The sequence below is a fragment of the Choloepus didactylus genome, chromosome 16, assembly GCF_015220235.1.
Source record: "Choloepus didactylus isolate mChoDid1 chromosome 16, mChoDid1.pri, whole genome shotgun sequence".
Taxonomy (NCBI): Eukaryota; Metazoa; Chordata; class Mammalia; order Pilosa; family Megalonychidae; genus Choloepus; species Choloepus didactylus.
In genome coordinates, this window is record NC_051322.1 from 85,494,783 (window position 1) to 85,521,129 (window position 26,347).

The 26,347-nt window shown below is 37.7% G+C and overlaps 1 protein-coding gene and 1 pseudogene across 1 annotated transcript; both read left to right on the forward strand.

Moving 5' to 3' along the window:
• Positions 1-16,790: 16,790 nt before the first annotated feature.
• On the forward strand, positions 16,791-17,216 carry LOC119511902 (glycine cleavage system H protein, mitochondrial-like). Its single transcript, XM_037806408.1, has one exon. The coding sequence runs from the start codon at positions 16,791-16,793 to the stop codon at positions 17,214-17,216; it is 426 nt and encodes a 141-aa protein (XP_037662336.1).
• Positions 17,217-18,254: 1,038 nt separating this feature from the next.
• LOC119511418 lies at positions 18,255-21,386 on the forward strand (annotated as a pseudogene).
• Positions 21,387-26,347: the final 4,961 nt, after the last annotated feature.

Sequence of the window (26,347 nt, forward strand, 5' to 3'; positions counted from 1 at the left end):
CGAACTGCTGAGATCCGTGAAATCTGTAACTTTTTGCGGCCAGGGGACCCACGCCCCTCCCTGCCAGGCTCAGTCCCGTGGGAGGAGGGGCTGCCAGCTCCGGGAAGGAGAAGGGAGAACTGCAGTGGCAGCCCTTATCGGAAACTCATTCTACCGATCCATACTCCAACCATAGATAGACTGAGACCAGACACCAGAGAATCTAAGAGCTGGCAGCCCAGCAGAGAGGAGACAGGCATAGAAAAAAAAAAAACAACACGAAAAACTCCAAAATAAAAGCAGAGGATTTTTAGAGTTCTGGTGAACACAGAAAGGGGAAGGGCAGAGCTCAGGCTTTGAGGCACATATGCAAATCCCGAAGAAAAGCTGATCTCTCTGCCCTGTGGACCTTTCCTTAATGGCCCTGGTTGCTTTGTCTCTTAGCATTTCAATAACCCATTAGATCTCTGAGGAGGGTCCTTTTTTTTTTTTTAAATCCTTTTTTCTTTTTCTAAAACAATTACTCTAAGAAACCCAATACAGAAAGCTTCAAAGAATTGCAATTTGGGCACGTCAAGTCAAGAGCAGAACTAAGAGAGCTCTGAGACAAAAGGTAATAATCCAGTGGCTGAGAAAATTCACTAAACACCACAACTTCCCAAGAAAAGGGGGGTGTCCGCTCACAGCCACCATCCTGGTGGACAGAAAACACTCCTGCCCATCGCCAGCCCCATAGCCCAGAGCTGCCCCAGACAACCCAGTGTGATGGAAGTGCTTCAAATAACAGGCACACACCACAAAACTGGGCGTGGACATTAGCCTTCCCTGCAGCCTCAGCTGATTGTCCCAGAGTTGGGAAGGTGGAGCAGTGTGAATTAACAAAGCCCCATTTAGGCATCATTTCAATAGACTGGGAGCCTCCCTACACAGCCCAGCAGCCCAGAACTGCCCTGGGGGGATGGCACTCACCTGTGATATAGCACAGTCATCCCTCAACAGAGGACCCGGGGTGCACAGCCTGGAAGAGGGGCCCACTTGCAAGTCTCAGGAGCCATACGCCAATACCAAGGACTTGTGGGTCAGTGGCAGAGACAAACTGTGGCAGGACTGAACTGAAGGATTAGACTATTGCAGCAGCTTTAAAACTCTAGGATCACCAGGGAGATTTGATTGTTAGGGCCACCCCCCCTCCCCGACTGCCCAGAAACACACCCCACATACAGGGCAGGCAACACCAACTACACACGCAAGCTTGGCACACCAATTGGGCCCCACAAGACTCACTCCTCCACTCACCAAAAAGGCTAAGCAGGGGAGAACTGGCTTGTGGAGAACAGGTGGCTCGTGAACGCCACCTGCTGGTTAGTTAGAGAAAGTGTACTCCACGAAGCTGTAGATCTGATAAATTAGAGATAAGGACTTCAATAGGTCTACAAACCCTAAAAGAACCCTATCAAGTTCAGCAAATGCCACGAGGCCAAAAACAACAGAAAATTATAAAGCATATGAAAAAAACAGACGATATGGATAACCCAAGCCCAAGCACCCAAATCAAAAGACCAGAAGAGACACAGCACCTAGAGCAGCTACTCAAAGAACTAAAGATGAACAATGAGACCATAGTACGGGATATAAAGGAAATCAAGAAGACTCTAGAAGAGCATAAAGAAGACATTGCAAGACTAAATAAAAAAATGGATGATCTTATGGAAATTAAAGAAACTGTTGACAAAATTAAAAAGATTCTGGACACTCATAGTACAAGACTAGAGGAAGTTGAACAACGAATCTGTGACCTGGAAGATGACAGAATGGAAAATGAAAGCATAAAAGAAAGAATGGGGAAAAAAATTGAAAAAATCAAAATGGACCTCAGGGATATGATAGATAATATGAAACGTTCAAATATAAGACTCATTGGTGTCCCAGAAGGGGAAGAAAAGGGTAAAGGTCTAGGAAGAATATTCAAAGAAATTGTTGGGGAAAACTTCCCAAATCTTCGAAACAACATAAATACACAAATCATAAATGCTCAGCGAACCCCAAATAGAATAAACCCAAATAAACCCACTCCGAGACATATACTGATCACACTGTCAAACACAGAAGAGAAGCAGCAAGTTCTGAAAGCAGCAAGAGAAAAGCAATTCACCACATACAAAGGAAACAGCATAAGACTAAGTAGTGACTACTCAGCAGCCACCATGGAGGCGAGAAGGCAGTGGCACGATATATTTAAAATTCTCAGTGAGAAAAATTTCCAGCCAAGAATACTTTATCCAGCAAAGCTCTCCTTCAAATTTGAGGGAGAGCTTAAATTTTTCACAGACAAACAAATGCTGAGAGAATTTGCTAACAAGAGACCTGCCCTACTGGAGATACTAAAGGGAGCCCTACAGACAGAGAAACAAAGAAAGGACAGAGAGACTTGGAGAAAGGTTCAGTAATAAAGAGATTCAGTATGGGTACAATAAAGGATATTAATAGACAGAGGGGAAAAATATGGCAAAAATAAACCAAAGGATAAGATGGCCAATTCAAGAAATGCCTTCACGGTTATAACGTTGAATGTAAATGGATTAAACTCCCCAATTAAAAGATATAGATTCGCAGAATGGATCAAAAAAAATGAACCATCAATATGTTGCATACAAGAGACTCATCTTAGACACAGGGACACAAAGAAACTGAAAGTGAAAGGATGGAAAAAAATATTTCATGCAAGCTACAGCCGAAAGAAAGCAGCTGTAGCAATATTAATCTCAGATAAAATAGACTTCAAATGCAGGGATGTTTTGAGAGACAAAGAAGGCCACTACATACTAATAAAAGGGGCAATTCAGCAAGAAGAAATAACAATCATAAATGTCTATGCACCCAATCAAGGTGCCACAAAATACATGAGAGAAACACTGGCAAAACTAAAGGAAGCAATTGATGTTTCCACAATAATTGTGGGAGACTTCAACACATCACTCTCCTATAGATAGAGCAACCAGACAGAAGACCAATAAGGAAATTGAAAACCTAAACAATCTGATAAATGAATTAGATTTAACAGACATATACAGGATATTACATCCCAAATCACCAGGATACACATACTTTTCTAGTGCTCACGGAACTTTCTCCAGAATAGATCATATGCTGGGACATAAAACAAGCCTCAATAAATTTAAAAAGATTGAAATTATTCAAAGCACATTCTCTGACCACAATGGAATACAATTAGAAGTCAATAACCATCAGAGACTTAGAAAATTCACAAATACCTGGAGGTTAAACAACACACTCCTGAACAATCAGTGGGTTAAAGAAGAAATAGCAAGAGAAATTGCTAAATATATAGAGATGAATGAAAATGAGAACACAACATACCAAAACCTATGGGATGCAGCAAAAGCAGTGCTAAGGGGGAAATTTATAGCACTAAACGCATATATTAAAAAGGAAGAAAGAGCCAAAATCAAAGAACTAATGGATCAACTGAAGAAGCTAGGAAAAGAACAGCAAACCAATCCTAAACCAAGTAGAAGAAAAGAAATAACAAGGATTAAAGCAGAAATAAATGACATAGAGAACAAAAAAACAATAGAGAGGATAAATATCAGCAAAAGTTGGTTCTTTGAGAAGATCAACAAGATTGACAAGCCCCTAGCTAGACTGACAAAATCAAAAAGAGAGAAGACCCATATAAACAAAATAATGAATGAAAAAGGTGACATAACTGCAGATCCTGAAGAAATTAAAAAAATTATAAGAGGATATTATGAACAACTGTATGGCAACAAACTGGATAATGCAGAAGAAATGGACAATTTCCTGGAAACATATGAACAACATAGACTGACCAGAGAAGAAATAGAAGACCTCAACCAACCCATCACAAGCAAAGAGATCCAATCAGTCATCAAAAAGCTTCCCACAAATAAATGCCCAGGGCCAGATGGCTTCACAGGGGAATTCTACCAAACTTTCCAGAAAGAACTGACACCAATCTTACTCAAACTCTTTCAAAACATTGAAGAAAATGGAACACTACCTAACTCATTTTATGAAGCTAACATCAATCTAATACCAAAACCAGGCAAAGATGCTACAAAAAAGGAAAACTACCGGCCAATCTCCCTAATGAATATAGATGCAAAAATCCTCAACAAAATACTTGCAAATCGAATCCAAAGACACATTAAAAAAATCATACACCATGACCAAGTGGGGTTCATTCCAGGCATGCAAGGATGGTTCAACATAAGAAAAACAATCAATGTATTACAACACATTAAAAACTAGAAAGGGAAAAATCAATTGATCATCTCAATAGATGCTGAAAAAGCATTTGACAAAATCCAACATCCCTTTTTGATAAAAATACTTCAAAAGGTAGGAATTGAAGGAAACTTCCTCAACATGATAAAGAGCATATATGAAAAACCCACAGCCAGCATAGTACTCGATGGTGAGAGACTGAAAGCCTTCCCTCTAAGATCAGGAACAAGACAAGGATGCCCGCTGTCACCACTGTTATTCAACATTGTGCTGGAAGTGCTAGCCAGGGCAATCCAGCAAGACAAAGAAATAAAAGGCATCCAAATTGGAAAAGAAGAAGTAAAACTGTCATTGTTTGCAGACGATATGATCTTATATCTAGAAAACCTTGAGAAATCGACGATACAGCTACTAGAGCTAATAAACAAATTTAGCAAAGTAGTGGGATACAAGATTAATGCACATAAGTCAGTAATGTTTCTATATGTTAGAAATGAACAAACTGAAGAGACACTCAAGAAAAAGATACCATTTTCAATAGCAACTAAAAAAATCAAGTACCTAGGAATCAACTTAACCAAAGATGTAAAAGACCTATACAAAGAAAACTACATAACTCTACTAAAAGAAATAGAAGGGGACCTTAAAAGATGGAAAAATATTCCATGTTCATGGATAGGAAGGCTAAATGTCATTAAGATGTCAATTCTACCCAAACTCATCTACAGATTCAATGCAATCCCAATCAATATTCCAACAACCTGCTTTGCAGACTTGGAAAAGCTAGTTATCAAATTTATTTGGAAAGGGAAGATGCCTCGAATTGCTAAAGACACTCTAAAAAAGAAAAACAAAGTGGGAGGACTTACACTCCCTGACTTTGAAGCTTATTATAAAGCCACAGTTGCCAAAACAGCATGGTACTGGCACAAAGATAGACATATAGATCAATGGAATCGAATTGAGAATTCAGAGATAGACCCTCAGATCTATGGCCGACTGATCTTTGATAAGGCCCCCAAAGTCACCGAACTGAGCCATAATGGTCTTTTCAACAAATGGGGCTGGGAGAGTTGGATATCCATATCCAAAAGAATGAAAGAGGACCCCTACCTCACCCCCTACACAAAAATTAACTCAAAATGGACCAAAGATCTCAATATAAAAGAAAGTACCATAAAACTCCTAGAAGATAATGTAGGAAAACATCTTCAAGACCTTGTATTAGGAGGCCACTTCCTAGACTTTACACCCAAAGCACAAGCAACAAAAGAGAAAATAGATAAATGAGAACTCCTCAAGCTTGGAAGTTTCTGCACCTCAAAGGAATTTCTCAAAAAGGTAAAGAGGCAGCCAACTCAATGGGAAAAAATTTTTGGAAACCATGTATCTGACAAAAGACTGATATCTTGCATATACAAAGAAATCCTACAACTCAATGACAATAGTACAGACAGCCCAATTATAAAATGGGCAAAAGATATGAAAAGACAGTTCTCTGAAGAGGAAATACAAATGGCCAAGAAACACATGAAAAAATGTTCAGCTTCACTAGCTATTAGAGAGATGCAAATTAAGACCACAATGAGATACCATCTAACACCGGTTAGAATGGCTGCCATTAAACAAACAGGAAACTACAAATGCTGGAGGGGATGTGGAGAAATTGGAACTCTTATTCATTGTTGGTGGGACTGTATAATGGTTCAGCCACTCTGGAAGTCAGTCTGGCAGTTCCTTAGAAAACTAGATATAGAGTTACCATTCGATCCAGCGATTGCACTTCTCGGTATATACCCGGAAGATCGGAAAGCAGTGACACGAACAGATATCTGCACGCCAATGTTCATAGCAGCATTATTCACAATTGCCAAGAGATGGAAACAACCCAAATGTCCTTCAACAGATGAGTGGATAAATAAAATGTGGTATATACACACGATGGAATACTACGCGTCAGTAAGAAGGAACGATCTCGTGAAACATATGACAACATGGATGAACCTTGAAGACATAATGCTGAGTGAAATAAGCCAGGCACAAAAAGAGAAATATTATATGCTACCACTAATGTGAACTTTCAAAAATGTAAAACAAATGGTTTATAATGTAGAATGTAGGGGAACTAGCAGTAGAGAGTAATTAAGGAAGGGGGAACAATAATCCAAGAAGAACAGATAAGCTATTTAACGTTCTGGGGATGCCCAGAAATGACTATGGTCTGTTAATTTCTGATGGATATAGTAGGAACAAGTTCACAGAAAAGTTGCTATATTATGTAACTTTCTTAGGGTAAAGTAGGAACATGTTGGAAGTTAAGCAGTTATCTTAGGTTAGTTGTCTTTTTCTTACTCCCTTGTTGTGGTCTCTTTGAAATGTTCTTTTATTGTATGTTTGTTTTCTTTTTAACTTTTTTTTTCATACAGTTGATTTGAAAAAAGAAGGGAAAGTTTAAAAAAAAAAAATAAGAAAAAAGACAAACAAGGAAAAAAAAAAAAAAAGATGTAGTGCCCCCTTGAGGAGCCTGTGGAGAATGCAGGGGTATTCGCCTACCCCACCTCCATGGTTGCTAACATGACCACAGACATAGGGGACTGGTGGTTTGATGGGTTGAGCCCTCTACCATAAGTTTTACCCTTGGGAAGACGGTTGCTGCAAAGGAGAGGCTAGGCCTCCCTATATTTGTGCCTAAGAGTCTCCTCCTGAATGCCTCTTTGTTGCTCAGATGTGGCCCTCTCTCTCTGGCTAAGCCAACTTGAAAGGTGAAATCACTGCCCTCCCCCCTACGTGGGATCAGACACCCAGGGGAATGAATCTCCCTGGAAACGTGGAATATGACTCCCGGGGAGGAATGTAGACCCGGCATCGTGGGACGGAGAACATCTTCTTGACCAAAAGGGGGATGTGAAAGGAAATGAAATAAGCTTCAGTGGCAGAGAGATTCCAAAACGAGCCGAGAGGTCACTCTGGTGGGCACTCTTACGCACACTTTAGACAACCCTTTTTAGGTTCTAAAGAATTGGGGTAGCTGGTGGTGGATACCTGAAACTATCAAACTACAACCCAGAACCCATGAATCTCGAAGACAGTTGTATAAAAACGTAGCTTATGAGGGGTGACAATGGGATTGGGAAAGCCATAAGGACCACACTCCACTTTGTCTAGTTTATGGATGGATGAGTAGAAAAATAGGGGAAGGAAACAAACAGACAAAGGTACCCAGTGTTCTTTTTTACTTCAATTGCTCTTTTTCACTCTAATTATTATTCTTGTTATTTGTGTGTGTGTGCTAATGAAGGTGTCAGGGATTGATTTACGTGATGAATGTACAACTATGTAATGGTACTGTAAACAATCGAAAGTACGATTTGTTTTGTATGACTGCGTGGTATGTGAATATATCTCAATAAAATGATGATTAAAAAAAAACAAACAAACAACATAGTCAAGAGCTGGTGCATATTTTGTCCTCACAACACTCCTCAGTTCTAACTAAACATGTTGAATGCTCAGTAGTCACTAGGATAATTGGCTTCCACAGTAGATAACAAAATCCTAGATCACTTCTCACCTGTTATAACCATTACCATCACTGATGAAACTCTCAGAAAACTCATGCTAGTGTGGAATCCTTGACCATTTAGTTACATTGGTATCTCTGGTGAGGTGTCTAGGGCACCAGGACATTTAAAGCACCCCAGGAGATTCCAGAACACAGCAAACATAACAATGAGTGAGAGAAGACAGTGGATCTCTAGTGGGGGTGGCTTTGATCACAAGGGAACATATGTCAATTTCTAGTGACACTTTTGGTTAGTAAAACTGAGGTTGTAGGGTTTAGGGATGGCTACTGGCACCTAGTAGATGGAGACCAGAGATGTTGCTAAACATCCTACATTACACAGTAGAGCCCCAGAGCAAAGTATCATCCATCCCAAGATCTACACAGACATGCATTTGGAAAACACATATAAAAAATATAGAGGTTTGAACCTCTCATTGATAAAGTTTTTATAGGAAATAGAAGTAGGAATTGAAAACAGAGGGTATAGTAATTTAACATCTTGGAGGATATTTGAAGGGATGGGATCATGAATCCATATCACATACAGAGCCTTGAACAGGAAAACGAGCATAAGTAGAATATAAGAACTAGGAGAGATGCATCAGAATCTATGAAGATCCAGCATTTGTGTTCAGAACAGGTCAACTCTACAAGACAAAGAGATGTCTTCTATATTTCTAAAATCCAGGAGACTACTATTCCTTCCTACTGGGTACCAGTGTGGACTAGATTTTGCTTACCTGTCAGTTCATCCTCTGTCTTCTTGGAAAGATCAATTTAGCTTATTTTGTCAAAAGCCTGGATAGCCACCCTCTTGATAGCTGGATAAAAATAAAATATTCAATATAATTCTTTAGCTGGAAAATGGTTAGTATAGTCTTCAATAGCTAATAGAGAAAAAAAAACTGTTTATTAAGATCACTTCACTCAAACAGCTTTAAGTTATTCTGACCATGAAAAGCCATTGTTAAAATAACTTGCTGTGGCTCTAAGCTCAACAACAAAAACATTCTCTTCTCCCAGGAACTTTCCCAGCATTGCCTGCAGTAAGATATGAGAGATGTAGCCATATGGTCTCATAATCAGGAACTTGAAAAACAAGCCTGAATGAGGGGAGAACCTGAAGATAACAAGGAAGTTCTGACCAAACATCTCTCTCTCTTCTATTATTTTTTCCTTTCTTCTTTCTTCTGGCTTCTGGCCATTTCTTTGTCTGTTTGAGGTTATAAAAGCCCAAATAATTCTTCTCACTCCGAACTGGTCTTAGAAAGCTTTTTTTTTTTTCCCTCCAGTTCCTTGTTGATGCATCTTCAATAAACTCACCTTCTCACCAAAGCAAAGAAACTTGTTTGTCTGTTTGATGTGGGATCAAGTGGACCTAACTATTTAGAACCATGTTTTCTAATGGTAACAATTGTGACCATGAAGGGACCCCCACTGTGTTTATTGCAGACCTGATCCATGTCTCATTGGTTGTGGGACTCCCCTGGACCCCTCAGCTCTGTGCATGGCAGCTGCCCAGGAATTTTTCCTGGAAGACATGGACTGAAGGGTCCAGTTGGATGTGCCTGCCACAGATGGACACCAGGTGCATCTGGGTGAAGGTGACTTTGAAATCCAGACTTTCCCTGTGCTGGTAATTGTATGATTTTTGTTCATTGTGTTCACTTTGCTTTCCTTTGTTTCAATTAGTCCATTGTGTAATAAGGCTAATTGAGTTGATTCAGGGGTCATGCATGCATACACAGTGATTTTGAGGCCCACTATCTGTGACCCTAGATTTGTGGTTCTTCTTTTGAATTTTGTGCAGTTTGCACAGTTTGCATTTGTGTGGGGATGCACTTGTATTTCAGGAGCTCCTACTCTGATATTCTGTCTTGGTGATTTCTGTTGGTATCACTCAGCCATGGGAAACTCTCAAAGTGTGCTGGCTACATCTCCCTTGGCACTATTCTTAATTGGTCTAAATTTGGAAAGTGTCATTAAAAAATTGTTAGTACATTATTGCAACTCTGTGTGGCCAAAATATCAATTAAGTAAAGGGGCAGAATGACCAGAAAATGGGATTCTGACCTTCAGGTAGTTATCCAATTTAAAATGTATTACAAGAACAAAAAATTATGAAATTTAAAAAAACACAAATGAATGGCAGCTGCAGTCAGCTGGCCTTTATGTGTGGTATGGCTAGCTATAGCAGACTGTCTCAAGAAAGACAGAGAAATCTGCAAGCTAAAGGAAAAGTTACAGTTAAAAAATATGCAGACTTCCACCTCTGCTTTAATATCAGGCCTTCCAGAGCAATTAGGTAAGAGAAATAATGATGTAGATATGCTGGTCTGTCAGTTTTTAAAATAAGAAATCACAAAAAGGACCTGGCCAAAGGGGTACTTGCAAAAACCTGAAATTGCTGGGAAGACATCAGAAGTAACTAATACAGCTTAAAAATCAGCAAAAGTGCAAATTGTCAAAACAGTGTCACAGGATATCTCTACTCAGGAATCTGATATTGAGAACTTTGACTCCCTCTCTCTATAGAGATCAGACAGCTGAGGAGCCTTGTTGATCTCATATACCAACTAATGGTTTTTGTTCTGATGGGGAAGAACCAGTTATTCCTTCTGATATAGAAGCATATTTAACAGAATTTCACCCTAAAGCACTCAAGTCCAATTTCCAAATAATAGAAAGTAAAAAGTCTTACTATAGTAACTGAGACAAATGATTCATATCCTTCAAGTCTTATATTAGAAGTTTGTACTTCAGGAGAAGCTAAACAGTTGAAAGCTGTGAATATTTTCAGAAAAGCCAAAGACCCCTCTCAACCTTATTTGACAAAGAGAACATGTAACCATCTTGTCCTCTGTGTAAAAAAAAAGAAAAGAAAAAAGAAAACAGAATAGGGCTGTAGCTGTTTTTTCAATCATGAGTAAATCATGAGTAATTTAACAAGGCTAAATATGGTCTTAATCAAATGTATACTTATCAACATTATGCAATGGTTAAACTAATTAAAAATGAAATTAAGAAAATGATACTAATAATTTACATATAAGTAAAAATAATCTCTCTTCTAAATTTTAGTTTTTATATGAGTAGTGTTATATTGCTCTTACAGAAGTCATAGCTTAATTATTAGAATTACTTTTAGTAAAATTTTACAAACATTCAGGGTTAAGTTTGAATCTCTGATAACACTGTGAATATCCTTCTTTAGTTTTGACTCACTGGTGGTTCACCACCTGTATTTCATCACTCATGGTTCAAAAATATAAAATATGACTTAAACTAAACATACCCTAAATCAATGCTCTATAAATACTCTGTAACTTAGGAGGGGTCTTCTAATCTCATATCCACCTGCATCCTGAAGGGATAAAAGTCCCTAACCTTAGTAATGTATCAATTTATTTTTGCATTGTAAACTTGTTCTTTTTACCTCAAATGCTCCTTCAGTGATGTGTGTTAAATTTGAATTCTTGAATTAAGCACTCTTTACTTTTAAATTATTGTCTGTCCCTATACTTTTATTTGAATGGGAGGTTACTTAATGAAACCCAAACTGGCTGAACTATGACTTGATAAGGCTCAAGTCTTTTCTAATGAAGACCATAGGTTTGAGGTGTGAAAAACAAACCCATAACATTAGCACAAAGTCCATTTAACAGCCTTGTTTGGCCAGTAAATAAAACTATGTTTACTCATTTTATATATAAATGAAACTTTGTGAATGTATAAAAATATTTTTTGTTTTATAAGCTATCCATACCTCAAATAAATGTATCCATCAATTACTTGGTAACCACTGTGGTAAACCTAGAGCATATGGAGAAAGCTTAGTGTCTTCACTTCCACTTATTGTCAAACCTCAAATATCTAGCAGTATTAATTTGGCACACTGCATTAAAAAATAAGAGAACACTTTGCCAGGTAACTAATTAAATTTGGAAAACTTCTCATAATTACAAAACAAAGGCTTTAGCCCATATCCTCCTAAAATGTCCCACACCTGCTGAGGAAGCTGCCTTATGGCACATAAAAAGGTGGGCATAGAGGAGTAGCCATGGAATGGCAAATAGAAAAAACATTAAAAATCCCTCTCAAACACCCTGATTTAATCATTGTTATATGAGATTGTAAAGCTTATTCATAACTTCACCCTTCTTTAATAATATAGTAACAGACCTATACAGAGAGAGCCAATATGTCTGTAAAGAATTTAACAAAATTGAGAAAACAAAATGCTTTCATGTATTTCAAAATTCATGCAGAGTTAAATCATTGTATGTGTTTTTTAGGGAGAACAATATAACACCACTACATTATATTAATCCTTTCCAAAAAATTGTTTATTAATGTTTCAGGATGCATTAACTAAAGTGTTTTAATTATTTAGCATTATTCTAACAAGTTTATATCTAATGGTGATTGTATGTTGTAAGATGTTTGCTTGAAAACAATTTCCAAAATCATTTTAGTAACTTTTAATATGAAATTTTAAGAAGTGTGCTTTTATTAAAAAAATTTTCCTAAGATTATTGAAGTATTATTTTTTTAGTAAATGGTTATAAAAAATGTTTTCCTGAATAATCAATGTAAAAGGCAGAAAGTCCATTTTATCAAAATAACTTATTTTAACATGTCCTTGGTTGCTTAAAAATATTATCTTCTCACTTTTAAAAGAGCTGTCTTTTTCTTAACTTTAGTTAAATAAAAAACTACTGTTTCAAACCTGATAACTTTTAACATTTTGCTTTCTCAAGGTCAAACCCTAAAGACTATCTTTTTATTCCAAACAGTTACAAAGAATTTGTTCATTCACCTTGGAAAAAAATGAAGTGCTAAAGAAGATTAAATTCATGTAATATGTTATAAATTGCAGAAGAATTGTTTAGACAATGTTATAAAAATTAAAAACTTCTAGTCTTCTTTTAGTTACTGATTTGCAAAATACCAAACAACAATATAGTACTGCTAGTTATTTCAGTTATTTTTAATGTGTTATCTGTCAGAGAAACAGCAAAATTTCCTTGTAAGATACATTGTTTTACTCTAATGCTTTTCTGAAAGTGCTTGCAGTTAGCTACAAGTCAGAGCATCATCTTCAACAAGAAGGAAAGACTTTTAAAAAGAAGCAAGACAAGTATATAAATTATGTTCTACCCATTATCTAACATAACCCTACTAAAAATGTAAAGAAAAATTAGACCTCTATCTTAATCAAAGTACTTGCATGTTTAAACCAAGCTCCTAGTACTGTGCCTGCATGATCCCTCTGCATCAGAGTTATTGGTGAGACCCATTTCTGTGGTCCCTAGAACTATAAGGATGTGAACCACATCACATGGACATACTCCAGGAGTAGATGGGAATAAGCTGTTACTGAAAACACCTTTTACTACAGACACCTTTGCCTCTGACTACCAGAAAAAAATCTCAATCACTTTAGCTTTTCAGTGCACACTGCCTCCAGACTGGTTCTGCTTCATAGTGCCAGAGGGTGTTGTGAAACAGTCCAATGGAACCCTGAAGCCCACCATCCTGTTTCCCAGAAGACCAATGATGCTGCACTACAACAACTGTGTAAAGAAGATACCCTCCAGGGCTATAATTGCCAGTGTGATGTGGTTGAAACCTAAAAACATAATTAACATGAAGTTCTGCTCCTATGAGGGGACAGCATGTATGGTATTGTAAGCTTGACACCCAATGCAGCTCAGGAAAAAAACTTGAGCATTCATTAGCATTAAGTGCCTACACATATACACCAAATGAATATAACAATGTCTCTTCAATATAAAATCATATACAGGATAATAATAATCATGTTAACATTATACCAAACTGGATGCATTTTCTAAGTAGTTAATGAATTTACTGCCATCCAACCATCCAACCATAATACAACTCCAGGCAAAATTACAATGGTTACAATAATTTATCAAACAACCCTAACTCTGGGAAACTGTAAGGTTAACAGTTGGATTAGAAATATGAATGGGAGGCAGTAGACCTACTCTTGCTACAACCAAATACCTCAATATACCTTAAAAACAAAAACAGAAAACCTTCCTGTATAAAAATATTTATGGCACTTAAACCCAAAACAGACTTTGTTTATAGAATTGTACATGAGATTTATGATAAAATAAGGATTAATCAATCAGTTCTGCACAGTTCAGCCAAGACCAGGTAAGACATTTAGACATAACCTCAGAATATGAGCCTGTGCATTTCAATTGACACAAATCAGAAATATTTGAATTGGAAATAGTAGCAGAGACATCTTAAATGAGACAAGTTGAGGCAAAGTATTAACTGAGTAAAGTGTGCACATTACAAATCTAAAAACTGGTTTATCTAAATAAGTAGTTTCCTTCAGATTTCTCTCTTCCCATTTTAAAAGGAAACTTTTAAGATGGCAGCTTTCCCTTGCCCCATGGGGCTTTTATGCTGGCCATGTGTCCAGCATTTAATTAAGCCTTTGTTGTAAGGGTTAAATGTGGTAGAATAGAACTTTTTTGGCTGGAAAAATAGATTACAAGACCCTTAGCATTAGTTGAAAATCTCAAATAGCAAACCTCATTACTAAATAAGCATTTCTTATATGAACATACCTATCACATTCCTTTGTAACTAAGGCAAATAAGCACCTTAGTAACAAGTAAACAAAATTAATCATAGAATTATTAAGGTCTCTAATTCTCATGTGTGTGTCCCAGCAGTCTGCACCACCACAATGTCTATCTGTCTCTGCACCCAGGGAGGAAAGAAGTTGGCCAATGGGAGGCCTGGAATGCACCTGACTTCAGGGAGCTGGGGGTAGTTGTTTCCTGAAGACCCTGGCTGGGTCAGGGTTCCTGCCACTCCTTCCTGGGCATTCCACAATTCTGGCACTCTCCTTCTCTACATAAGGTCCAAATGGCAAACCTCATTATTTAACAAGTATTAAATATATGAATATGCATATCACATTTTTAAAATAAATGAGGCAAACACCCTAGCAACAAGTAAAAAATTTAATCATTGAAGTAATTTTTAAAAATCTTAATTGTCTCTCTGCCTTCATTTTTCTTCCAATTGCCAATCAGGTATACCTGAAGTTACCTGTGTTCTTTGTATAAAACAAAGCCCTATTGTAATCTTTTGAGGTCGATTCCTCTTAAAGATGGAGAAAAGAAGGCTAAATATTTGCCCATTTTATCCAGATGCCAAGCATTGAAGTCAAGTTTTGAATCAACAGTCTTATCCCAAAATCTGTATTGTTAAGCCCTCTGCTAATTGAGTCAAATGAGTGTATCCTAACATGTAATCATGAACAAAATCAGGAAAATTTTAAAGAGAAAAGTCAATTGATTGAAGTGCTCTGTCAAGCTAGGAAACAGATTAAAATGGGTCAAGAAAAAGATACCATTTTCAATAGCAACTAAAAAAATCAAGTACCTAGGAATAAACTTAACCAAAGATGTAAAAGACCTATACAAAGAAAACTACATAACTCTACTAAAAGAAATAGAAGGGGACCTTAAAAGATGGAAAAATATTCCATGTTCATGGATAGGAAGGCTAAATGTCATTAAGATGTCAATTCTACCCAAACTCATCTACAGATTCAATGCAATCCCAATCAAAATTCCAACAACCTACTTTGCAGACTTGGAAAAGCTAGTTATCAAATTTATTTGGAAAGGGAAGATGCCTCGAATTGCTAAAGACACTTTAAAAAAGAAAAACGAAGTGGGAGGACTTACACTCCCTGACTTTGAAGCTTATTATAAAGCCACAGTTGCCAAAACAGCATGGTACTGGCACAAAGATAGACATATAGGTTTTTAAGGCTGGTGATAACTGCAAAATACTCATTTATACATGCAACTGGTAATAAGTGGAGCAAGGAAAAGAATTTACATGAAAAGAGTATATTTATTTCAAGCAGACAATGGTGCAATTATCTCTCACTGTAGTGGAAATCCAGAATACAACTCTTTACTTTCTGCATTTAACTAGCAGGCATTTTATTTGTATACAGCAATATTTAAAGGAAGAAACTCTCAATCATGTTATGGAGGCCAGCCAGCAGAGGACCAATCAATATCCTTTCTATTAAGCAGATAAAATATTAAGAGCAATTTTTGGAAAATGGTGAAGTTAAAACCAGACTTCAGTGGATTAACAACATACATGACATACACTGACTTGGAGATGAGCATAGAATGCTATTTCTAGAAGCAGAGCTAAGAACAGGAAAAGATTAGTCACCAACTCAGATGGCCAACACGTTACCCCATTGACTATCAAGGATCTCCCCACTGCTTAAGTTTTCTGGATAATGTGAGATTTTCATGCATAAAACTTGCTGCTGTGCACTGTTCTCACTTAGGCTGAGCTTGCCCAACTCACATTCACGTTCTAGTCTTGGGAAAGTCACTCAGTCTCTATCAGTGTCCTTCACCATGAGCAGATGAAACATCAAGTGGTGATGGGGTGGGTAGGATGGACAAGGTAGAGACAAAAATGAAATGAGATGGGGTGAAGGGAATTTTTGTATAGTGTAAGGAAAGTGTTCTTAAAAGTTACTGATGGGAAGCTAAGAGAAAAAGAGACATCATGGCCCACAAACCTTTTATAAATTCTTAGGCTTGGGAAAAAAGGACAAACAGTGAAACACATAATAGTATAGGACAGAAAGCCAATATCTGGTTCTATACATGGAATTGGTTATAGAAACATAATATGGGTCACCTAATTGCAATGTAACCAGCTAGCATTATGGTTTCCCCAATGAAAAACACTCTTTTTAAAAGCCAAACACTCTCTATATAATAACAATGTGGTAAAACAGAAAGATGAATATACAAGTGTAGATTGGACCTGGAAGCACTTAGCTCTGTGGTTCACTCTGGAGATGATGCAAACCATCTTCAAGATTCTTGGTGACCTCCACACCCCTGTGAACATAGCACTGCACACAATACGGAGCATGCAGTTCATCATCTGCAGCCTGTGCACAGCCTCAGCACCTGCCATGTCCTGCCCACCACAACCTTGGAGTCTGGGAATGGGCACTGTTTGGATGCTGTGCACCAGCCCTGCTCTACTCTCAGTACAGAAAGTCACAGACAAACATGAATGGATAACAACAGAAAATGGTATTGGAACAGTGGGAATCAGCAATTTTTCACAGGAAACTTTGGGAGATGTTGTTTACTGTAGTCTTCATGAGGTTGGGAAAAAATTGAACAAACAAGAGAAGTTTGGTGCTATGGAAAGTGTGAAAGCTGCTAGTGAACTTTATTCTCCTCTACCAGGAGAAATAACAGAAATTAATGAAGCTCTTGCAGAAAATCCAGGACTAGTCAACAAATCTTGTTATGAAGATGGTTGGTTGATCAAGATGACAGAGTAATCCTTCAGAATTTGATGAACTAATGAGTGAAGAAGCATATGAGAAATATAAAAAATCTATTGAAGAGTGAAAATGGAACCCCTAAATAAACTAGTCTGAAACAGTATAATCCAGCAATATTTTAAATTACTGGTGGTAAAAATTTATAATAACAACTTTTAGCAATACCATAGGAAAACAGATACTACCTGTTCAACTATGCTATTGAAATAAAATACCCCTTAACTTTCTAATGATAGCAGATAAACACAATTTGCATCTTTTCATATCACCCAGTGATTTAGACCAGGATCTGGTTATTGTTTTTGGAATCCATGAAATTATCAGAAGTAAAAGTACTTGTAAAAATTATGTAATTCACAGATAAGATTGTTGTCATAAGCCTTACATAACATTGTAATTTGCTTACTTCAGTCCCTGCATTTGGGTCGAAATACTTAATGATATATTCACTGGAAATAACTGGGAGTGGATTTAAGTTTTCATTTGTTGTACAGTGTCAGGTGAGAAACAGTATTATCTTAACTTTGCAGTAGAGCACATTTGCTGGTGCTATTTTCCTACAATGAAGCAACAGCCATACAGCAGAATAAGACACCCTTTAATAACAAAAAAAAAAAAAAAAAACATTCAACTTCTCCATTAAAAAAAGATTCTTGGTGAAAACCTAGGTAAAATTAGAGGAGGATGCAAAGACAGTGGCTTGAAATCTCTGAGTGGTATTACAAGACCTTCTGTTTCCCCCTGCTTCTTGTCATGCAATTGGAATTCCCACTATTCCATGTTTAACTGGTTGAAATTGCTACATTGGCATGCTGTGGAGACTCACTGGGAATGTGGTGACCCACACCACCATTGCTTTGATTTCTCTCCAAAGCAGAATAAGCAGAGAAAGTGAAAAATAGAGTAAGTGAATTGAGATGCTTAAGGCAGAAAAATGATGAGCTTAGAGAACACTTGAAATTGAACAATTGAGCCTTGTCTCATTCAAAACAGATGTGAATGGTTTTAACTTTAGAGAAGGTATAAAATGTAAGGATGACAATTGGTGCAGGTAAGCACATAAGACAAAAGCCCAGGAACTGAACAAGGATGATTCTAAGAGGCATTGTCTACCAGTGAACAAGAGAAAGTCTAAGAGGAGGGTGTGAATTAGAGCCCAAAATTAAAGATCTCTTCATGGCTTCATGTATTTGTAGTGTCTGGTCTATTTGGTTTTCCTTGGAATTCCCTATGTTTCCACATATAGTCTAAATTTCCCAAGGGAAGGGAAATAAAGACATAGCTCTAGGATCATTTTATCCACTCAAAACTATCTTTGAGTCTCTAGATCTAGGTATTTGCAACCTTCTTTAACAGAGAACCACCAATGACTAAGAAGTAAATCAGCCCCTTCTTACAGATGAAAAGACCTGAGATTGCACAAGAGGGAAAGGAGTGGTTCAAAGTTTTAAGGGGTCATTATCAGAAGCTCCCCTCCAAGTCCATTTAGACTTTTTTACAAAAAGGAACTTGACTTGAAACCTCAGTAATCCTTTAAGACCTTTTATACAAACTTTCAAAGACAGAGAGAAGGCATTCTACTAAAAATACTCAACTAACAGATAAACAAAAAGAATAGGGAAATGAAGTAGGGAAGAAAGCTGCTGCTCACCACCCCTGTACTTGGTCCTCCTTCCCAGTTATGAGGGTTACAAGTATAGAAAACTTCAGCATTAGAGGGTTTTTCTTTCTGACATGATCTGTAGTTGGATTTTGGGTGCCAATACTTTCACTTAGACCTTTCTTCACCACCATGATTACTGATAGGTGAAGACAATTTCCTCAAACTGATTTTCCCATACTCTCTGCCAAATGAGTAGCAAACTGGACTGTGCATTAAACTCACCTGGGACATCATTTACATTAAACTCACCTGTGCCTCCTCCACAGATATTCTGATGTATTGGCCAGATCACGGCTGCCCAGACATTGGGGTTCTTTAAAGCTTCCTGATGATCGTAACTCCAGCCAAGATTGAGAATCACTTTACAGGGGGTCTTTATTTCTTTATGCTGCTTTGAACCACTGCCTGGGGTCCTTTCCTTTCAGTCTGAAGAAATCCCTTTGGCTGGTCTAGTAATGAATCTTCCTCAGCATTTGCCTTTAAACATCTTAATCTTTTCCTCTTTTTTGATCTTTAAGGTTAGATGGATGCTTTAATATTCATCTTTGGGCTTAAGGGAAAAAAAGCAGTTCTGTACTGCATTTCATATCTCTTAAAAATAGAAGTGTTTAGCAGGTCAAGTCTTTTCAATTACAATAGGAAACTTCTTACACTAGGATTTGCTTTGAAAAAATAGTCTACAACTATACCAATTATAACATACATAACACTGGCACTTAAGCACAGGGAAAACTTTAAAATTAAACTGAACTTTTAAAATTAAGCTATAGTATAAAAAACAGTCCTAAACTCAGCAAATTCATACCAAAATATTATATTTTTGCAGGATAAAAGCCAACAAAATTTTACATATGCTACAAGTTTATTATATGTGTTCACATGGCTCTATCTTCTCTATGTTCATAAGACTTTCATGCTGTAAAATTACCCACTTAATGCCTACCTCTACTGGGATAATTTGAGATGAGCTCACTGTCAATAGCTGGTGCAGTACTAGAATATGGAAAACATATTTTTAAAGCTACTCAGTGACCACAAAATAATGTTCCTGTAAAACTGGCTTGGGTGCCCTTGTTGGCAGACACCTATCCACTGGATGTAATAACAGGGTCATTGGTGTGTACTACACCTCATTATGATAAGCTTCTAGTATCATTTCCACATGAACCTCTGTAAAACTTACTAAAATGTTCTTTACTATTTATTTGTTAGGGAAAATTCACATTTTCTCTTGGTGGTGCACAAGGTTGTTAGCAGGTTTTGCATGTGGTGGAGAGAGATATAACATTCCAGTTCCCCTGTCAAGAAATGTAAATAAGATCCAAGAACAGCTTAATGGACAGAAGACCAAGGACAAGAATTCCCAGATGAAGATTGTTCATAAGAAAAAAGAAAGAGGACATGGTTATAACAAATCAAGAGCTGTATGTCAGGCCATTCAAGATGTGGGGAATAACAAAGTATGTTTTTCAAATGATCAAAACTGGAACCCCAGTTTATCAAGTTCCAGCTTACTTTTTAAGTCTCAAACTTGTGAGAAATCTGCTGGAGCTGCCATCACCAAATGTCCACCATAAACCATCAAGCCAGTGGGTTTCTATTTCCTTTAATCCTTCTGGTAAGGAAATAATGACATTTCAGCTTAAAACCTTACTTAAGGGGGGTGGGGCAAGGTGGCAGACTGGTGAGCTGTATGTTTTAGTTACTCCTCCAGGAAAGTAGGTAGAAAGCCAGGAACTGTGTTGAATGGACACCATAGAGCAATCTGACTCTTGGCATACTTCATACAACACTCATGAAAATGTGGAACTGCTGGGATCAGCAAAATATGTAAGTTTTTGTGGCCAGGGGACCCACACCCCTCCCTGCCAGGCTCAGTCTCGTGGGAGGAGGGGCTGTCAGCTCCTGGAAGGAGAAGGGAGAACTGCAGTGGCAGCCCTTATCAGAAACACATTCTACTGATCCAAACTCCAGCCATAGATAGACTGAAACCAGACACCAGAGAATCTGAGAGCAGCCAGCCCAGCAGAGAGCAGACAGGCATAGAAAAAAACAGCACGAAAAACCCCAAAATAAAAGCGGAGAATTTTTGGAGTTGTGGTGAACATAGAAAGGGGAAGGGCAGAGCTTAGGCCCTGAAGCTCATATGCAAATTCCAAAAAAAAGCTGATCTCTCTGTCCTGTGGACCTTTCCTTAATGGCCCTAATTGCTTTGTCTCTTAGCATTTCAATAGCCCATTAGATCTGTGAGAAGGGCCCTTTTTGTTTTTAATCCTTTTTTCTTTTTCTAAAACAATTACTCTAAGAAGCCCAATACAGAAAGCCTCAAAGACTTGCAATTTGGGCAGGTCAAGACAAGAGCAGAACTAAGAGAGCTCTGAGACAAAAGGCAATAATCCAGTGGCTGAGAAAATTCACTAAACACCACAACTTCCCAAGAAAAGGGGGGTGTCCGCTCACAGCCACTATCCTGGTGGACAGGAAACACTCCTGCCCATTGCTAGCCCCTTAGCCCAGAGCTTCCCCAGACAACCCAGAGTGACGGAAGTGCTTCAAATAACAGGCACACACCACAAAACTGGGTGTGGACATTAGCCTTCCCTGCAACCTCAGCTGATTGTCCCAGAGTTGGGAAGGTGGAGCAGTGTGAATTAACAAAGCCACATTCAGCCATCATTTCAGCAGACTGGGAGCCTCCCTACACAGCCCTGCAGCCCAGAACTGCCCTGAGGGGATGGCACTCACCTGTGACATAGCACAGTCATCCCTCAACAGAGGACCAGGGGGTGCACGGCCTGGAAGAGGGACCCACTCACAACTCTCAGGAGCCATACACCAATACCAAGGACTTGTGGGTCATTGGCAGAGACAAACTGTGGCAGGACTGAACTAAAGGATTAAACTATTGCAGCAGCTTTAAAACTCCAGGATCACCAGGGAGATTTGATTGTTAGAGCCACACCCCTCCCTGACCATCCAGAAACATGCCCCATATACAGGGTGGGAAACACCAACTACACACGCAAGCTGGGTACACCAATTTGACCCCACAAGACTCCCCCACTCACCACAAAGGCAAAGCAGGGGAGAACTGGCTTGTGGAGAACAGGTGGCTCGTGGATGCCACCTGCTGGTTAGTTAGAGAAAGTGTACTCCACGAAGCTGTAGATCTGATAAATTAGAGATAAGGACTTCAATTGGTCTACGAATCCTAAAAGATCCCTATCAAGTTCAGCAAATGCCAAGAGGCCAAAAACAACAGAAAATTATAAAGCATATGAAAAAACTAGATGATATGGATAACCCAAGCCCAAGCACCCAAATCAAAACATCAGAAGAGACACAGCACCTAGAGCAGCTACTCAAAGAACTAAAGATGAACAATGAGACTATAGCCTGGGATACAAAGGATATCAAGAAGACCTTAGAAGAGCATAAAGAAGACATTGCAAGACTAAATAAAAAAATAGATGATCTTATGGAAATTAAAGAAACTGTTGACCAAACTAAAAAGATTCTGGACACACATAGTACAAGACTAGAGGAAGGTGAACAATGAATCAGTGACCTGGAAGATGACAGAATGGAAAATGAAAGCATAAAAGAAAGAATGTAGAAAAAAATTGAAAAAATCGAAAAGGACCTCAGGGATATGACAGATAATATAAAACATCCGAATATAAGACTCATTGGTGTTTCAGAAGGGGAAGGAAAGGGTAAAGGTCTCAGAAGAGTATTCAAAGAAAGTGTTGGGGAAAACTTCCCAAATCTTCTAAACAACATAAATACACAAATCATAAATGCCCAGCGAACTCCAAATAGAATAAATCCAAATAAACCCACTCCAAGACATATTCTGATCACACTGTCAAACACAGAAGAGAAGCAGCAAGTTCTGAAAGCAGCAAGAGAAAAGCAATTCACCACATACAAAGGAAACAGCATAAGACTAAGTAGTGACTACTCAGCAGCCACCATGGAGGCAAGAAGGCAGTGGCATGAGATATTTAAAATTGTGAGTGAGAAAAATTTCCAACCAAGAATACTTTATCCAGCAAAGCTCTCCTTCAAATTTGAGGGAGAGATTAAATTTTTCACAGACAAACAAATGCTGAGAGAATTTGCTAACAAGAGACCTGCCCTAGTGGAGATACTAAAGGGAGCCCTACAGACAGAGAAACAAAGAAAGGACAGAGAGACTTGGAGAAAGGTTCAGTACTAAAGAGATTCTGTATGGGTACAATAAAGGATATTAATAGACAGAGGGGAAAAATATATATGACAAACATAAAGCAAAGGATAAGATGGCTGATTCAAGAAACGCCTTCATGGTTATAACATTGAACATAAATGGATTAAACTCCCCAATTAAATGATATAGATTCGCAGAATGGATAAAAAAAAAATGAACCATCAATATGTTGCATACAAGAGACTCATCTTAGACACAGGGACACAAAGAAACTGAAAGTGAAAGGATGGAAAAAAATATTTCATGCAAGCTACAGCCGAAAGAAAGCAAGTGTAGCAATATTAATCTCAGATAAAATACACTTGAAATGCAGGGATGTTTTGAGAGACAAAGAAGGCCACTATATACTAATAAAAGGGGCAATTCAGCAAGAAGAAATAACAATCGTAAATGTGTATGCACCCAATCAAGGTGCCACAAAATACATGAGAGAAACACTGGCAAAACTAAAGGAAGCAATTGATGTTTCCACAATAATTGTGGGAGACTTCAACACATCACTCTCTCCTATAGATGGATCAACCAGACAGAAGACCAATAAGGAAACTGAAAATCTAAACAATCTGATAAATGAATTAGATTTAACAGACATATACAGAACATTACATCCCAAATCACCAGGATACACATACTTTCTTAGTGCTCACGGAACTCTCTCCAGAATAGATCATATTCTGGGACATAAAACAAGCCTCAATAAATTTAAAAAGATTGAATTTATTCAAAGCACATTCTCTGACCACAATGGAATACAATTAGAAGTCAATAACCATCAGAGACTTAGAAAATTCACAAATACCTGGAGGTTAAACAACACACTACTAAACAATTAGTGGGTTAAAGAAGAAATAGCAAGAGAAATTGCTGAATATATAGAGACAAAAGAAAATGGGAACACAACATACCAAAACCTATGGGATGCAGCAAAAGCAGTACTGAGGGGGAAATTTGTAGCACTAAATGCATATATTAAAAAGGAAGAAAGTGCCAAAATCAAAGAACTAATGGATCATCTGAAGAAGCTAGAAAATGAACAGCAAACCAATACTAAACCAAGTAGAAGAAAATAAATAACAAGGATTAAGGCAGAAATAAATGACATAGAGAACAAAAGAAAATAGAGAGGATAAATATCACCAAAAGTTGGTTCTTTGAGAAGATCAACAACATTGACAAGCCCCTAGCTAGACTGACAAAATCAAAAAGAGAGAAGACCCATATAAACAAAATAATGAATGAAAAAGGTGACATAACTGCAGATCCTGAGGAAATTTAAAAAATTATACAATGATACTATGAACAACTGTATGGCAACAAACTGGATAATGTAGAGGAAATGGACAATTTCCTGGAAACATATGAACAACCTAAACTGACCAGAGAAGAAATAGAAGACCTCAATCAACCCATCACAAGCAAAGAGATCCAATCAGTCATCAAAAATCTTCCCACAAAGAAATGCCCAGGGCCAGATGGCTTCACAGGGGAATTCTACCAAACTTTCCAGAAAGAACTGACACCAATCTTACTCAAACTCTTTCAAAACATTGAACAAAATGGAACAGTACCTAACTCATTTTAAGAAGCTAACATCAATCTAATACCAAAACCAGGCAAAGATGCTACAAAAAAGGAAAACTACCGGCCAATCTCCCTAATGAATATAGATGCAAAAATCCTCAACAAAATACTTGCAAATTGAATCCAAAGACACATTAAAAAAATCAAACACCATGACCAAGTGGGGTTCATTCCAGGCATGCAAGGATGGTTCAACATAAGAAAATCAATCAATGTATTACAACACATTAAAAATTCAAAAGGAAAAATCAAATGATCATCTCAATAGATGCTGAAAAAGCATTTGACAAAATCCAACATCCGTTTTTGATAAAAACACTTCAAAAGGTAGGAATTGAAGGAAACTTCCTCAATATGATAAAGAGCATATATGAGAAACCCACAGCCAGCATAGTACTCAATGGTGAGAGACTGAAAGCCTTCCCTCTAAGATCAGGAACAAGACAAGGATGCCCACTGTCACCACTGTTATTCAACATTGTGCTGGAAATGCTAGCCAGGGCAATTTGGCAAGACAAAGAAATAAAAGGCATCCAAATTGGAAAAGAAGAAGTAAAACTGTCATTGTTTGCAGATGATATGAGCTTATATCTGGAAAACCCTGAGAAATTGATGATACATCTACTAGAGCTAATAAACAAATTTAGCAAAGTAGCAGGATACAAGATTAATGCAAATAAGTCAGTAATGTTTCTATATGCTAGAAATGAACAAACTGAAGAGACACTCAAGAAAAAGATAACATTTTCAATAGCAACTAAAAAAATCAAGTACCTAGGAATAAACTTAACCAAGGATGTAAAAGACCTATAAAAAGAAAACTACATAACTCTACTAAAGCAAATAGAAGGGGACCTTAAAAGATGGAAAAATATTCCATGTTCATGGATAGGAAGGCTAAATATCATTAAGATGTCAATTCTACCCAAACTCATCTACAGATTCAATGCAATCCCAATCAAAATTCCAACAACCTACTTTGCAGACTTGGAAAAGCTAGTTATCAAATTTATTTGGAAAGTGAAGGTGCCTCGAATTGCTAAAGACACTCTAGAAAAGAAAAACGAAGTGGGAGGACTTACAATCCCTGACTTTGAAGCTTATTATAAAGCCACAGTAGTCAAAACAGCATGGTACTGGCACAAAGATAGACATATAGATCAATGGAATCAAATTAAGAATTCAGAGATAGACCCTCAGATCTATGGCCGACTCATCTTTGATAAGGTCCCCAAAGTCACTAAACTGGGTCATAATGGTCTTTTCAACAAATGGGGCTGGGAGACTTGGATATCCATATCCAAAAGAATGAAAGAGGACCCCTATCTCACACCCTACACAAAAATTAACTCAAAATGGATGAAAGATCTCAATATAAAAGAAAGTACCATAAAACTCCTAGAAGATAATATAGGAAAACATCTTCAAGACCTTGTATTAGGTGGCCACTTCCTAGACTTTACACCCAAAGCACAAGCAACAAAAGAGAAAATAGATAAATGGGAACTCCTCAAGCTTAGAAGTTTCTGCACCTCAAAGGAATTTCTCAAAAAGGTAAAGAGGCAGCCAACTCAATGGGAAAAAAAATTTGGAAACCATGTATCTGACAAAAGACTGATATCTTGCATATAC

Excerpts from the sequence above, each read along its gene's own strand:
- LOC119511902 (XM_037806408.1), top strand. The coding sequence starts at position 16,791 with ATGCAGTTCATCATCTGCAGCCTGTGCACAGCCTCAGCACCTGCCATG.